Source organism: Nothoprocta perdicaria, unplaced genomic scaffold (genome assembly GCF_003342845.1).
Source record: "Nothoprocta perdicaria isolate Ctin4 unplaced genomic scaffold, notPer1 scaffold_336, whole genome shotgun sequence".
In the NCBI taxonomy this organism is placed as follows: Eukaryota; Metazoa; Chordata; class Aves; order Tinamiformes; family Tinamidae; genus Nothoprocta; species Nothoprocta perdicaria.
This window is the reverse complement of record NW_020455573.1, coordinates 139,880-155,196: the sequence shown is the minus strand read 5'-3', so window position 1 is coordinate 155,196 and position 15,317 is coordinate 139,880. Positions and strand designations below refer to the sequence as shown.

Here is a 15,317-nt window from a genome sequence, read left to right as displayed (position 1 = left end):
CCCTAGTTTCCCCATGTCCCTGTGAAGATAAGGACCAACACGTGTCTCTGGAGGCGACTCTCTCTTCTGCACAAAATACTGRCATGGGACAACTGGAGTCCTCTTTTTGTGTCTTCTATCCAAGGACCCTCTGGTGAGGTTCTGCTGAAGGTCCATAGGGAAGAGACTTTCTGAAGCTGGAGAGAGACCTGCTGAAGCTCCTTCTGAAGTGCCCAGGCTGCTGCAGAGCTAACTCTCCAAAGGCAGCTCGGCCCCCGCTGCGGTTCCGCCGGGGCTCTGTGCGTGCTGGGGCCCTTCTGCCTGCTCGGAAATGCTCACGGAGTGATGGGAAGGGCTCTTCGACGGGTCATGGACTTGCAGCAACAGACAAAACCCAGGAACGTGTAGCTGCTCATGGCCCCAAGAGCATGAGCTGGAGCTCGTGGTGGAAACTGGACTGATGTTCATAGGTGTGCAATGAATTACTTTGCAGCATGCGGAGTCTGCAGTAAAAACACTTGCGGTTTTCTCACGCCGTTCCCTTCCATTTCTGCATTTCTGGCATTTTCCCCCGGCGTTTCCCAGTGCCTTTGCACTGCAGACGGCTCCTGTGCGAATGCACCAGTAGATGGGGCGCGTGCCGACCGCGGTGCCCGAGAAGCACAAGCGACACAATGCGGGGAAGGAGAGACAAATGAGCACGTGCCCCTGGGCCCGGGGAGCCTCCTCGCCGCTGGAAACACGCAGGCAGTTTGGGCGGCCGCGCTCCCGGTGCCCGSCGAACGTTCCCTGCTGCTCCTCCGGCTCTGCTTCGCCTGTGAGCGGAGGCTGGCGGCGACGAACGGACACTCCCGAGGGGCGCCAGGTTAAATCTGGAAGCGAAGGGAGATGTGAGCCTCTTTTGGCAGATCCTTCAGCCTTTTGTTGCATTGCCCAATTTAGCAAAGGAAAAGACAAGGGGAGGTGAAAGCAGGTTGTTGTGACAGGAGGAGCAGGTGGGATTAAAAGAAATGGGGGGAAATTAGGTGTTAGACTGAAAAGCAGGCTGGGATCCAGAAATCATTTTCTTTGCACAGCAAAGCTGGTAAATGAAGGAAGAGGCAGCTCGTCGCAGTTCTGCTCCTTGGTCGCTTTAAACGCACCTCTCCTCATTTCTAATTACCGACATTAAGTGGTTTATTGCTGTCATGCAAAACAAAAGGCTTTCCAAAGGAGATTTGGTAATTATCCTCGGAGCTTCGTCTCGCGTGTCGCTTTTAACCCTTAAATTAATGCTCGTTTGGGGGCTTAATAAATGGCAAGAATTTGCTTTGTATTAATTTGCTTCCACTGAATGAAACCAGCTTCCAATGTAAGAGATAATTTGGTTTTCTTTTTGTGGCGCAACTCCCAGCTGCCTTCTCCTCTAGTACTGCCTTCAACTCTCCCCACTTTCTGGTGATAAAATATTAGTGGAAAATTAGTGGAAACTGAAATTTTACCTAGGGTTGAACCAAGCCGGTAAGCAGATGAGATGCAGCTTAACTGGAGCAACTGGTTGGCTCTGGGGGAATTTTGCCATTTGCTTCAGCTTAGAAAACTCAGCYGAGAAATCGCTGCCCGGGCAACATCTGGTTTTAGAAGCGCTGGTTGGGATCATCCCTCCTGTTCCTGTTCCTGGGCTGCGCTGAGTCGGGTTCACCGCACCTTGGGTCTTGCCGTGGTGGCGAATGCGAACGGAGCCTCTCGAGGATGTGATGTTATTTCGCTCCCTCTTTATCGGAAGCTGCCATGCAGCCGCTGTGCTCGGCTGCGCGCGGCTGCATTCCCGCGCGGAGCAGGGCCGGTCGGGAGCGGCGGCGCGGGCAGCGGGCAGCGGTGCAGCCGCTTGCACTGTCATTGAGCACGTTATTCCGGGGCGGCTTTAGCGGCCGGGCGCAGCTGCACGTGGCAATCACAGCGCTCAATTTTTAGTGCTTAATGCAGCAAATCGTTGCAGCCTCCAACGACGTGGGCCAAAAATACCCATGCATGGGAGTTCTCCCAAACCAGCAGACACGTGGGATGGGGCGGAGGCCGCGGTGGCTTTGGGACGCCCCTGGGTGCACTAAGGCTCCCGCGGYGCCGCTCGCCCTGCGCTCACGGGGTGGTTTTTCCCCTCGCTCCCAGCGTTGTGGGTCGCAGACCCTCCTCTGGCGTGAGCCGTCACTGACACCCCTGTGCCGTCACTCACACCCTGCGCCGTCACTCGCACCCCTGCGGCTGTTGTCTCCCTGGCAACACTGGCCAACCCTCAGCCAGGAACAGGCACAGAGAGCCCGGCCGCTTGGCTTGTCCTAATTTAGGGGTTCACCTTCCCTTCCTTCGTGTCCCCGGGGTCCGTGAGCTTGGCGGGCGAGGACGCGCGTGCCACTGGAGGAGGCATTTTCCCGAGGGCTCCCCGATCCCTCTGGTGGGGGCTCCTGGTCGGGGACCCTGCTAGAAGGGSATGCGACGCGGATCCCGCCCCGGCGCGAGGCGTTTACCGTCCTTGGCGTGTGCCCTGGTGCTTGGCATGGAGTGCACGTCGGTGCATTGGGACGTGTGCATGGACACTGCTGCAAACAGCAGCTTCTGAATCATGTCTGGCTCCAAAAAACGCAGTTTCGTGGAACGGAACAGCTCGGAAACACGCGTTTCCATGGCAGGGAAATCCTTCCCACTTTCCTTTTTGAAAAGCTCCTGATCTGCAGCATCTCCACATCTCTTGCAGGCGCGTGTGCATGACAGAAAGGGTGCCAGTGCTGTGTATTTTAATGAAAGTGCAACCAAGCAGGCACAGTACTTGGCCACCTTGCCTTGAGAAGGGTCTGAATTTGCCAGGACAGTGAAAACACCAGGATGCCCTAAGCAGTGCCTGGACCAAGGGAAAGAAGCGGTGATTTGTGGGCAGGGAGCCTTTCCAAGGGGCCACTGCAGTAAATCAGAGTTAACCTTCTCTTTCCTGCAGTGGGGAATAAGCGGCTCCTCCGTCAGGGGCCCTTAAAGAAGGGTCGACACAAGGAGCTGCAGCGACACAAGGAGCTGCAGCGACACGTGGCTCTTTTCCCTGTGCTCTTTCTCCCGGTGAAGCCCTCGACGGCTCCGGACGCGTGCGCAGAGCCCTGACCGCGCCAGCCCCGAACCGCCGCCGYGGCTGCAGCGGGGCGAGCGCCCGTCGGGCTCCTCCTCCGCGTCCCTGGCCCTTTTAGCCCCTCTACGYGTGGGTTGACCCAGGCTGGGTGGGTTTTCCTTGTGGTTGGTAACACCAAGTGGATGTGTTTCCCCTGAACTTGTCTTCAAAGACGTGACATTGGCCTTTGGGCTTTGTAGCCTCCTTTGACAAGGAGTTGCACCGCTCAGCTTATTTCATTGCCCTGTGATGGGAGTTTTTTGTTGTCCTAGCAGTCTTTACCAGGGCAAAAAACACTGAAGATGAGGAAATGATGTGTGTTTTGATTCCTTAAGCATGAAAACCAGTGCTGTGAATTCTCATGGGATGGAAGAAGCTTGTCCAGCCTTGTCCTTAGGGCAGCAGCTTCTCTGTTCCCTTAGCAGAGGAGACTTTGTTCTTCTCTTCCTCTGTCCATCCAGGGCATCTCCCTTCTCCCAGCATCTTCTGTCCCTGGCAGGAATTTCTTTGGAGAGCAGCCAGGAAGCTGGATGTGCCTCGCCTGGATGTGGCACGGCCAGACAAGCAGAAGGTGAAGGCGTCCCTGGAGGTTTTCAGGCTGAGAACGTTTTAAAACTGAGATTGGGCTCCRTCCTGGAGGCAGATGGACCCGAGGAGCTGCGTGGTGCTCAGTGAAGCTGCTGGGTGCACTGCAGCAGGACCCGTGCCAGCTCTTTGGCTCTTATTTCGTGTGTACCCACGTGGGCATCATTGGTGCCACTCGTGTGTGTCCAGAATCAGTGACTGTTTATTATCTGACTCCTGCAAAAAGGCAGAAGTTGGTGCTGTGTTGATTAAGCAGCTCCTCTTGCTGTTTGCGCGGCCCGTGAGCCCTCGGAGACCTCGACCCTTGCACCAGATCTGAGCTCGCTTCACCTGCGGTTCTCAGCCTGGCTGGTCTGGAGGCCCCGCAGGACGCTCCGTATGGGTATGAGCCACCCCGGCACGGCCGTGCCCTGCCGGCGCCAACCCCTTCCCAGAGCGAGCGGGAAGAGCGCCACGCAAACCGGCCTCGGGACGGGGCGTTTGCGGCAGGCTTGGCGGCCCCGGCGCTGCGCCGCCCGCCTCAGCGGCTGCAACGTGCCCGCTCGGGGTGCTCCGCGGCCGCGCGGGGCGGCTGCCGCCTGTGCCAGTCTCCAGCGCGCTGCTCGTCTGTTCCCTGCAACTGGGATGCCCGGGGGCGGCTCGCCCCAGGGAACATTGATCGTGCAGCGGTTCAGGCGGGTGTGAAGGAGGCCGACCGCGAGGAGCGGGAGGCTGCAGCCAGCGGGAAATAGGTTGCCGGGTTCAGTTAGCAGCGGAGCTGCTCAAAAAATATATGTATTTTGAGTGTTAGTGCCTAATTTAGAAGGACTCGCTTTATTTTCTGAATTATGTGCATTTATTTGCTTGTGTAGAAGTCCACCTTGCATGCTGGGGAGGTTTGCTTCTGAATTCAAAGAGCCTGCAGCATCTAGGTCAAACCTAGATTATCCTGTGCTTTTTTGCTATGGAAGAACTATGAGCGAGGCGTTCTCACCATTCTGGCCCCAGCCCACCTCATCCGCTGCTTTTCCCTCCTCTACAAGGCCTTTCTACCCCTCYTTTCCTTTAAAATTTATTTAAAATTTGTTTTACAGGAATTTCTGAGCTTACAAGGAGGCTGCAGTCTGAAGATGAGCTCAGAATATTTACTGCACTGCACAGATTTTTCTGCAAAGATGATGGACTTGATCTATAGATCAAAGGTTATTTAATCTTAGAAATTTTGGAAGCTCATTGAATTTTTAAGTTGACTTTAAAGGCATGTCCACATGTCCTTTTTTTTTTCTTTACTCATTTGCCTTTTACTTCATTAATTTTTAAACAAAAAGTGTGTATGGAAAACATACTTCAGAGAAGATTTCAGTATTTCCCATAAGATAAAATATGCTATGACTTCTGGTTTCAGTGGGCACACTCTTTGTGCAAGCCCAATTCCGGGGTCATAAAAGGAGAGGTTTTGCCTGGATTCTCATGGTGCTCGGATGTCCTTTCACCAACGGCTTCCTTTCTCTCTGCCCATCCTCCTAGTCTTTTAGTCATTGTTTCCCTTCTGCTCTTAGTCTGTCCTTACCTAGCCCAGAGGAGAAGTGCTGAGAGATGTGGAGAGACTGAAGGTAAGGAGGAGAKAGGGGAAAACGTTGGAACAAAAGCCTGGACATTCTGCTTCTCTTTCCATTTTGACTTAGCCCCTGCAAGAAGAGAAGGCTTTGCTCTTCTCTTCTTGCTTGAGGTCTCCTTTCCCATTCACCCTCTACCTCTGCCCCATCTGCTTGGGCAGCTTCTCTTGCAAAGGACAATCTGCTTCGTTGTGTCCTGCTCAAGGGCTCTTCTCCTCACTTAGTCCCTTGGTGCTGCAGTAATTGATAACCAAAGCAGTTGCTTTTGAGGCCACTCTTTGGCGTGTCGCTTTGCAGACTGTCGCCAGACCAGCTCTTCCCCAAACGTGGCTCTCTATGGGTTTGTCCGACGTCCCTGACATCCCACAAGAGCCATGGACACAGGTGTGATCCTGAGAGCGCCTCACTGCCAGGACTTCCAGTCTTGCCCATCACATCCTCCACGCCTTCCCGTGCTCCTTGAGGACATCCCTGCTTCCTCCTCGCCCTGCACTGCTGTCAGCTCCTCCTGGGATCCTCTGCTTGGCTTGGCCACCCAGGCTCTGCCTGGCTAGGCATGAGCTGGTTGGGACGTGGAGATCAAACAGAACAGATGGCTCACAAGCTGCTTCTGAAGCTTTTCCAACCYTGTAACTCTAATCCAGGGTTCTTTCTACCCTGCTGCTGATTTTTCCTGGAAAGAGGTAGAGACTTCATCTCTTTGGGTCTTCTGTTCCTCTTTCCGATTTGAATGAAGATGCCTAGAAATTGAGGAGATATCAGGGCACTCATGGATAGTCAGGAAGGGGGAAGGGTTCCCATTTCTTTGGGAAATCAGGTAAAACCAGATGTTAAAGCCACAAAAAGGTAGCACAGCAAGTGTGTTTATTGGCTGCAGAAGGAGCAATGTCTTTCCCAGACTTGTCCTTGCAACATTTGCTAGGTGCAGCTCAACCACCAGCTTGCTGGTGGGTACCTCTGGCTTCAGCTCAGGATGAGCTTTTGCAATGTGAGAACCTGCATATAATGTCAATTAGATGCCGTGAAAAACTCGGCTCAGGGCATCTGATTGATTAAATGTAATGGGCAATGGGCAGTGCTTTGGAGTGATGGACCTACAGCAGCGGGGAAGGAATTTGGTAGGCGCAGTCTGTAGAGATCTCTCAATATTTAGGTCTCAGGAGGGTGTGTGTTGGTAGAAAACACGCCAGCGTCCTCGCCGTAGCTCTAACCCCTGGCTCTGAGCTTGGTGCTGCTGGGTTTACCGAGCGGCTGCCGAGCGAGGGGTTTGTTGCCTTGACAGCTTGCTCTTGTTTGCAGCTCCGAAGGGTCCGTGTTTCTGGAAGAGCATCAGGCAGTCTGCTCGCCTTGGCAGGCCCAGCACTGTGGATGGGCCCTCTGAAGCAGAGATGAGCCCTCGCTTTGAAGGAGGGGAAAAAATAACAAAACCCACCTCCAACGCCAGGAAAACAATAAATTTAAACTAGTGCCTTGTTCCCCGGGAGAAATTTTTCTCCAGCTTTGTTTTCCTACTTCTGGTGTTTGGGAGATGCCACTGCTTTGGTGATGAGGTTGGTACTCACTAGGATTGAGGTTGGGCAGTTGTGACAACTTGATTTGCAAACGCGCTTTTCATTAATGCTTCCCAGTTTGCTGCCGCCAAGGGGCTGCCTCGGCCGGATAATTGGATTTGGAAGGGGAGTTTTTGTAGCGATTGTGGCAGTTCTGGCTGCAGAGCTGATTTCCGCCGCGATGCCACTGATGCAGCGTGGGGACAATCTGTTCCAGCGCGCTTGCTCCATAGATGTCTGACTGGGGGAGAGAAGAAAATCCAGTAAAAATAAACTAACTGCAGCAAAAGAGACCTCAGGAGCCAGGGGATAAAATTAAGACTTTGTTCTGCATCTAAAAGCAAAACAAAATCCTTTTGAGATATGCTGACAGATGAAGTTGGGCTCTACAAAGCCCTCAGTAGCTTGCACCAGTTTGCTCTGCGTGATATTTTCTCAGGTTCAGCCAGAAAACTGTAGGGCTATAACCTGGATCCCTTTGYTCTTCATTACTGCTCTTATGAGGAGATAAGAAGCTGAATAGCAGATTTTTTGACCATTTTTCCTTTATCTTATGGTTTAGTGTCCATGTGCCCTTTGCAGATACGTTTTGTGACACTTCAGCCTGTGTTTAAATGTCTTGAGCAATCCAAGTCTGAACACCAGAGACACCAGTCAGATGATGCTTCAGTGGTTGTTGGGTGCTCAGTTCTTCCATCCTAGTTGCCGACTGAGTCCAATCCATACAGTTTCCGAATCCGATGTGCCTTCAGATCACTGTAAGTCTCAGTAAGCCTTAGGTATTTGGAAAATCATCAGAGGAGGGGATCCTGGCACTGGTTGGCCTCAGGAGGTGGTTAAAGGAGCAACCTGCTCCACGTGCAGCTTGTTCCCCAGCTTATTTATTTGCTTTATTTCTTGCATTTTGGTGCCCAGGATAAATTCCCTCCTCCTCTCCTACCTCTTCCTAGCAACAAAACCCAGCGCGTGGTTGGTGAGTGGACTGTGCTTCATCTGCCTCCCAGTTTTACACAACTTAGGAGCTGCGATTTGGTCTTCACCGTGTTAAACATTAGACAGAACGGGACGGAGTGTGGGACGAGGGAGTCCTATTTTAGGAACCGGTTGCTATGTGGAAGAAAGCGTGAGAGGTGGCGAACTCTCAGGCAGCTTGTCACGCTGAAACGCAAGTGAAAGATGGGTTGTCTCGGCCTCRTGGTTGGGCAGCTCTTGTCTGCTGTGTCTGGATCATGTTTGGTGTGAACAGGACATGCCTTAGACAGGGGTGGGGAGGCTGAAGGAGGATGAGGAGGGGTTGCTCCGAAAGAGGTTGGAGGAAAACATTCCCCATGTTTGAAATCGGGGTGTGGAGAGCAGAGCATCTCCTCGCATCTGCTTCACTTCTTGCTGCGAATAACTTCTCAGAGCCCCAAAGCGGCAGAATCAGCAGAGCTGTGGAGAGAACCYTTGGCGTTGTCTTGGAAATAACTAATTAATTGTTCTGTAAATACAAGGCTYGATAGGCATCAGTAGGCTGTTTCTCAAGGTGAGAATAAACTCTCCAGCAGAGCCCAGAGCGGAGCGCCTGCCGAACCTAGGCTCGTTACCCTTCCAGTTTGATTCTGCGGGGAGGGATTAACCATCTTCGTCTTGGTGGCTYGTCTTAGAGGGCAACCTCAGTCCTTCTCCAGCTCATCAGGGACGTGCGCGTTAGCTTGAGAGCGCCCGGRTGATTAAGGATTGCCCTGGCCTGGGGAGAGAAGCAGCGATTGTGGCCGTCAGTTGGCCTTGCCCTTGTTTCTAAATCCACAGGTGACCACGGTGTCTTTTCAAGGATCCTTTCACTGCATTTAATTGGCAAAGTCGCCTCCTTTCCTGACTGCTGTATTCCCACCGTTTAGCAGCCCAGAAGAAGTATAAGCTTCCGTGGCTCCAACAGTGTCTTCTCCGTCTCGTAGGTGTGGAGGGGGACKCTGGCCCGCCTGCGCTACAGGAGGACGCGGGCTGCCCTCACCATACTCAAGTATTACCGCCGCTACAAAGTGAAGTCCTACATTCATGAAGTTGCCCACCGCTTTCAAAAYGTGAGGTCAATGAAGGATTACGGCAAGCACGTGCAGTGGCCCACCCCACCCAAAGTGCTGCGGCGATTTGAAGAGGCCCTTCAGACAATTTACCACAGGTAGGAGAATGTTTTTGTCTTTTCAGCCTGGCCTAGGGGCTGAACATCTACCTCGCTTCAGAAAAGTTGGAAAAATGCCTGAAGAATATCAACCTGGTTGATAGGTTCAAAGATGAAGATACTTGTGGCCTTTGGTACCCTTAAACAGACAAATTTTTTTTTTTTTTTTTTTTTTTTTTTTTTTTGCTAAGGTGTAGTCAGGATGAACATTGCATTGCCTTCCTTGGCCTTTTTGACCAACCTTGGCCTGTTGGGCCGCCTTGCCTTTTTGCATTTGTTTATAAAGAAGAACCCAGCTGTGAAGTACTGAATAGGCCATCGTGTTTCATGTTGCGGTTGGTTGAGCTCCAACTGCTCGGCCAAATTTTGCTATGAAAGGAGGATGAGGCTATAGATCAGCCGAGATTTGGGCATGAAAAAGGTTCATTGCAGGCAGGAGTGCCAGTAATAGCTTTCTGGATGGTGGGGAATGGTATTTTCTCTAAAAATGGTATTTTGGGGATTGGTATTTGGRGAAAAAATGTTCCTTGTGATAAGTCTTATAGACTATGGAAGTGATTCAGGGTTGTTTTTTCTTGACAGATGGAGGGCCAGTGAACTCATCCGGAGCATCCCACCGAAAGACCTACCTCAGCTGAGGGCAAAGGTCGCTGCCATGGAAGTGCTGAAGGGCCACAGGGCCGATATTGGCCTGCAGAGAGCGTGGGAGGGCAACTACATCGCGCTGGTGAGTGCGAGTGCGGAGATGAGCACACGGGGAGGAGAGAAGTTGCCCACGGTTCAGGCCACCAGAAGGATCCAAGTCTGAGAACGTGACTGTTGAAGCGCGTTCAGATTTCCTTGGGAAGTGGGTTATGGAGTTTCAGAGGTTTTTTCTTTGACTTCTACACTACTACGGTTAATTTTTCTGAATACTGAGCAGAGTTGGAGTGTTGCAGTAACATTAAATGCTTGTGAGTAACTTCGGCACCTGGCTTTTCAAGCAGCCAACGTTAGGAGGGAAGTCAACGTAAAACTGAAACACTGCATTATTAAGGGATGTTAAGAAGTAATCTAAAGGCAAAATTCTSTAAGTAAGATCTAGTACCTCCTTTTGCTCTCTCCTTCCATTTTGTTTTGTGAAGTTTTGTGAAGTCTAAAGGTAAAGTGAAGGAAGTCTCCCGACTAGGTTGTTCGGCTACAGCTCTGGTGGCCCTGGCAGGACGTAACACAGCTACGTTGGTGAGCAAGAAGCAAATTTGCCTTGTCCTTGCTCTTTCAGAGGCCGGATAACCCTCAGAACACGGGCTCTTTCACTCCTGTCGCCAACGAGCTGAAGCGGAAGGACAAGTACATGAACGTCCTCTTCTCGTGTCACGTCCGCAAGGTAACCAGTTAGCGTGGGGCTGGCTGGGCTGGGGACCTCCTGGCTGAGGTGGCGCTGTGTGGAGCAGAGGGCCATGCTGGAGATGCTCGTACAGGTTGGGAGTTCAAAGYAGACCTTTTCCAAGAAGAAATATCCACCATTTTTGACTGATGGGTGTCTCTGAACCTCTGGCACCAAAGACTGCTTTATTCTGGGGTGTCTTTGGCCTCTTCGTTTTGGAGGCATGAAGCTGGATGCCACCTGGGTGTCCAGTTTGCACTGGACTTTTTCCACAGCCGATTGCTTTTGGTTAATTGGTTTGGATGTTTTTAAGGGCTCATTAAAAAATGTGCTCGTATGAACTTTTATGGGTAGTTTGTCRTAATCTGGATTCTGCTGTTTTTAAAAGCCTTTCAGGAGATGATATTTTGAATTTTACCAAACTAGTAGACAAAAATTAARTGGTGGGCCTGGACCCCTGTTTCTCCAGCATTTTAAGCTAAGCACTCATACATTCTTTTTACATCTAAACATGTCCCATTGCAGTTAGTCTCCACTGTGCCAGAAGTGGAGTTGGTGCAGAATAGTTGTTTGTTGGTGTTGCTTGCAAATATTATATTTAGCATGAGCAACAACACTCATTTTGCAGCATAAAATCTCACTTTCTGAGATAGCTGTAGCCCAGTCAATTATTTATACAGCAGTGATTTGTGTGAATAGAAATCTCCTATTGCTTTCTGAACGTGTTTCAGTGGAATATTTGATGACTTTTAACAGGTCCTCTCGAAGAGTGTGGTTTGCTAACTGAATGGGTGGCTTGAGTGAATATTGGCTTATTAGCATTAGGATTAAAGGAGGAGCATGTGAGCCGGCCCTTTGGCCGAGGTCCTGCAGGAGGATTTTGCTTTTCCCACTTGAGGCTCAAAACAAAAGAATTTGTGTTTCATATTGGTGGAAAAATATAATTTCAACCTGCTGAAACTTACCATTGAAATTTAAGCAAATGTTTCTAGCCAAACTGAAGTCACTGTAAAATGCAATATTCAGTTTTTGAAGTTGTGATGCTTCGGAGCTGTTCCTTTTCAGTTGCGGTAGGCAGAATAATGCAGGAGAAGGAGCACGAATGCATCTTGTTCCTATACATCCTGTTACCATGTGCTGGAAAATSCTGTACCCACCCAAGGTTGGGTGCATCCTTGTCCCGTCGCTCTGGCAATAAGAGCAGTGTGCAAGCGGGGGAGATGGTACTTGCTGCAAAATAGATTCCCTTCTGAGCCTGCAGAAGTGAGGAAAGCTTTTATTGATCATGTGTGCTTTAAAAAGTACAATGTATAAATATATAAATATATAAATATATAAATATATAAATATATAAATATATAAATATATAAATATATAAATATATAAATATATAAATATAAAGATATATATCTATATAGACCTCTATATTTATATAGACTCCTTAATTAGGGATGCTAAGCCTGAGTTTGCTGGCAAAGCCACTGTGGGAAAGGGAGAATTTCTTCTCATTCCCAGTTTTCTCTTTTAATTCCAGTTCACAAAGCTCATTCCTTTTAGTTCCCTCCTCCTTCACGCCTCCCATATGCTGCCACGTTATGTGCCCGGGGTGGTGCCAGCCCCGGCGAGCTGCCGCGATGCGCAGAGCCCCTGGGAGGCAGTTGTGCCACTGCTGTAAGGTTTGTCAGGGCCCGTGTGCTAAACCTGGCTTGTCACGGCTGCCAAATGGACTGTTTGTTGCTAAGCTGAAAGGTGGCTCRTGCTGGGAAGCAAAGATTTGCAAATTACAGAAGTGAAAATGTGATTATTAGATGGGTTTTTTGCTTCCCCTAAATGATAAGCTTTAGCAAAGCATCGATCTTTAAAGTTGTCCSTGTGCTTTTTTAGCATATTTTTCATGATTCAGCTTATTCAGGGGATTCTCGAGCAGAACACCCGGTTGCTTCCGTTACGTGGTCCCTGCGCCAGGCAAAAGGGCATCGCTGGAGCGAGCGCGCAAGGTTGAGAGGGGTGTTTTATCCCTGCACCTGTAGCAGACCCATTTTCAGTGCCTTTGTACAAATTCCCATGTCTCTATTTCACTGTGCAAGGAAGCAAGATTTGACTTTCAGCAGCTGTTAAAAAAAAAAAAAACAGCTATTTGCGCTCTACGCTTCATTCTTTGGGTAGAAATGACATTAAAAGAAAAAGTACCAGCGACACAAATAGACACCCGCTAAGGTTGGAGCTCATGTGTTTAAAAATTCTCTATTTCTGCAGAGAAGCTGGCTGTTGTGAAGGTAGCACCACAAGTTATTGACTAACCATTAAGTGCTTTCAGACACGTTTTATTTTAGCCCATGATTGACATTGCTATAGTGCAGGCAAGACAGAAATGAGAAGCTCAGCAGCCGGGACCTGCCCTCCAAGTGCCCATAGCAGCTGGTAACGTCTTCTTTAGCCTGAGTGCATGGAGCCCTAATATCAACAGCTGGAGATGAAGAGGAGTTAAGCGGCTCTGCTTGGACCTAACTTTGGGATTGCTGTTTATAGCAGGTGTATGCAGAGGCTCTGAAGACCCACCAATGGGGGGTCTTCTGAAGACCCACCGCTTGCAGTAGGCATAGGTAGAACCAGGTCACTTCTGTCTATTTTTCTGCCTAAAAAAAATACTTTTTCTTTTTTTTTCCCCCATGCTTTTTATTTTTTTCAAAGGAAACGTTCAAACTTTTTGCCTCGGGAAAGCAGATGCATATTTCATGCGTGCCGCCAGATTGGTGTTCTTTTGCATCACCTGGGAAACAGCAGCTTGTGCCTTTGCAGAATAAGGCTTTTCTTTGCGTTTCCCCGCTGTCCTTGGTGACCCTGAGCGTCCCTGCAAGGACCGTCTCTGCCCGGGTGCGGTGCCTCTCCCCGCCGTGGCGTCCAGCGTGGCCCTGGGAGCCCGTGGAGCCTTCTCTGCTAAAAACCRAAACCCTCATTCTTCCCCATCAGCCACTCGCATAGCTAAATTAAGACCAATTTGCGTTTGGATCCGCAACGATATAAATAAAAGAAAGCCCAGAAGGTGCGGAGAACACATTGCTAGGAAGGACTTTTCACTGGGAGGGGATAAAATGTATCTGAGAACAGAAGGCCTGTCTCTACTCCTGCAAAAATGGAGAATAATGGCATTTGCTCRCGCCGTTAGTCTCATCTTTTCTGCGCCTGGTTCCCAATGTGAGAGCCCCCCGTGAAGAGGGGCTCATGTTCCCACTACAGCCACAGCGTGTGGTGCTCGGGGCAACGTGCCGTGGATGAGGGGACACCTGAAGCAAAGCGACTGCTGAGGAAGAAGGGGAGGCCACGAGTTCCCGGGCAGGGCGGATCTGCCGCGCTGCTGCCCATCCCCGTCCCTGCGTCTCTTCGGCTCGTCAGATGGATTTGTTGCTCAGTGTGAGCACCAAACTGGGAGGGAAACATAAGGAAGAAGGGGAATTTGAAGCACGCTCACACGGGGCTATTGCAGTTTTTTATTGCTGTGCAAAACCAGGGCACTCTTCCCAGTCCGAAGGTTTCTGTATAGAGCTGGTTCCTCTGCTCTTTAAGGACTTTGATGTTTATTAGCGTGAGTTCTGGCCTGCAAATGGGACCGGGGCAGCAGAGTTCTCCATCGTGTAGGGTTGGGGATGGAGCTGGAAGCGCTGGGGAAGGAGAGGAAGGACATGGTGCTTGGGAGATGGATGCGTCGGGAGGGATCATGGCAGTGAGCAGGCCGCATTGTGAGGCTCTTCTTGAAGTTAATATATTTGGAAACGAATTCCACAAAGCAGCAAATTTGAGATCTGTGGGGGGCAGATCCCAACCGGAACTAGAGGTCTTGCAGCCCAACGGAGCCTCCTTGTCCCCAGCAGCTCTGCRTTCGGCTCCGCAGACGTGGCGTGCGGTTCCTGCTCCAGAGGGCCCGGAGGCAGGACGCTCCTCAGCCACATCCTACTTTGTGAAGTCTGCTGGGCTCAAAATGCTCACCAAGGAGCACCACACACTGCTAACCTACTTTCTCTAGGCCATTCAGTGTTTCATAGCCTTTTATTTTTTTCCTTCCATTCATCTGCTTCCTAAAATAATCCCAGTCATTCAGCATCTCTTCCTGTGAGGTTTTCTGGGCCACGGTTGTTTGCTTCACCTTCTCTGAACCCATCACAGGCCTCCAACATCCTTTACATTTTTCACACCAGTGCTTTGCACYATGATCCATGTGAGACGGTGGCAACCAGGCTATAGCTGGCCATTCAGTCCGTGCTAACATCCCCTTTGTTTTCAGCCGCCTCGCGTGTTTGTGCCAAGTCCTATGCAGAGCTGCCTGTAACCATCTCCCATTCCTTTTTCCTTCGCTCATGCTGGTTTAAAGCTGTCACATAGCTTCCCATTTCCTCTCCAGTTTGCATGGCGTTGCCTTAATCTGCAGCCTGTTGCCTGAACGGATTTGAGTTCTTCAGTTGTCTTTCAACTTTGCCAAGAAATTCCAGTTYTTGTTCATTGCCTCATGCTCTCACCCTTGTCCACCCTTCCCAGCTGGTTGATATGTCAGTATGATACTGTTGATGGCCCTGTTTTTTTGCCCCGAAGAATACTTTCTACTCTGTGTCCTATTTTCCTGGTTGCTTTTGACAAGGCTTCGTCCTGTSTTAGGACAGTGTGGTACCCAAGCCCCTTGGGGCCGGGCTTGCCAAGGCCTGAGTTGCGTCGGACCGGCCCTCCTTCCCCGATGGAGCGACTGCAGCGCCGTGAGAGGCGGCTCACAGAGTCACAGAATGATCAAGGTTGGAAGGGACCTCTAGAGATCATCTAGTCCAACCTTCCTGCTTGAGCAGRGACACCCAGAGCACGTGGCACAGGGTGGTGTCCAGGTGGGTTTTGAAGAGACCGCCTGGACACTCTTCAGTGTCCAGAAAAGTGTCCTTTTGAACACTTTCTTGTTCAAAACAAAACACAA

The 15,317-nt window shown here is 50.5% G+C and overlaps 1 protein-coding gene across 1 annotated transcript in view; it reads left to right on the top strand.

Moving 5' to 3' along the window:
• MYO1D (myosin ID) overlaps window positions 1-15,317 on the top strand; it is a gene marked incomplete at its 5' end in the record, with an annotated part of 81,218 nt that overhangs the window by 29,202 nt on the left and 36,699 nt on the right. Inside the window, 3 exons of the mRNA XM_026043695.1 lie at window positions 8,777-9,000; window positions 9,583-9,727; window positions 10,262-10,366. Of these exons, the coding sequence (XP_025899480.1) occupies window positions 8,777-9,000; window positions 9,583-9,727; window positions 10,262-10,366 (474 nt within the window). The remainder of the gene's footprint in view (window positions 1-8,776; window positions 9,001-9,582; window positions 9,728-10,261; window positions 10,367-15,317) is intronic.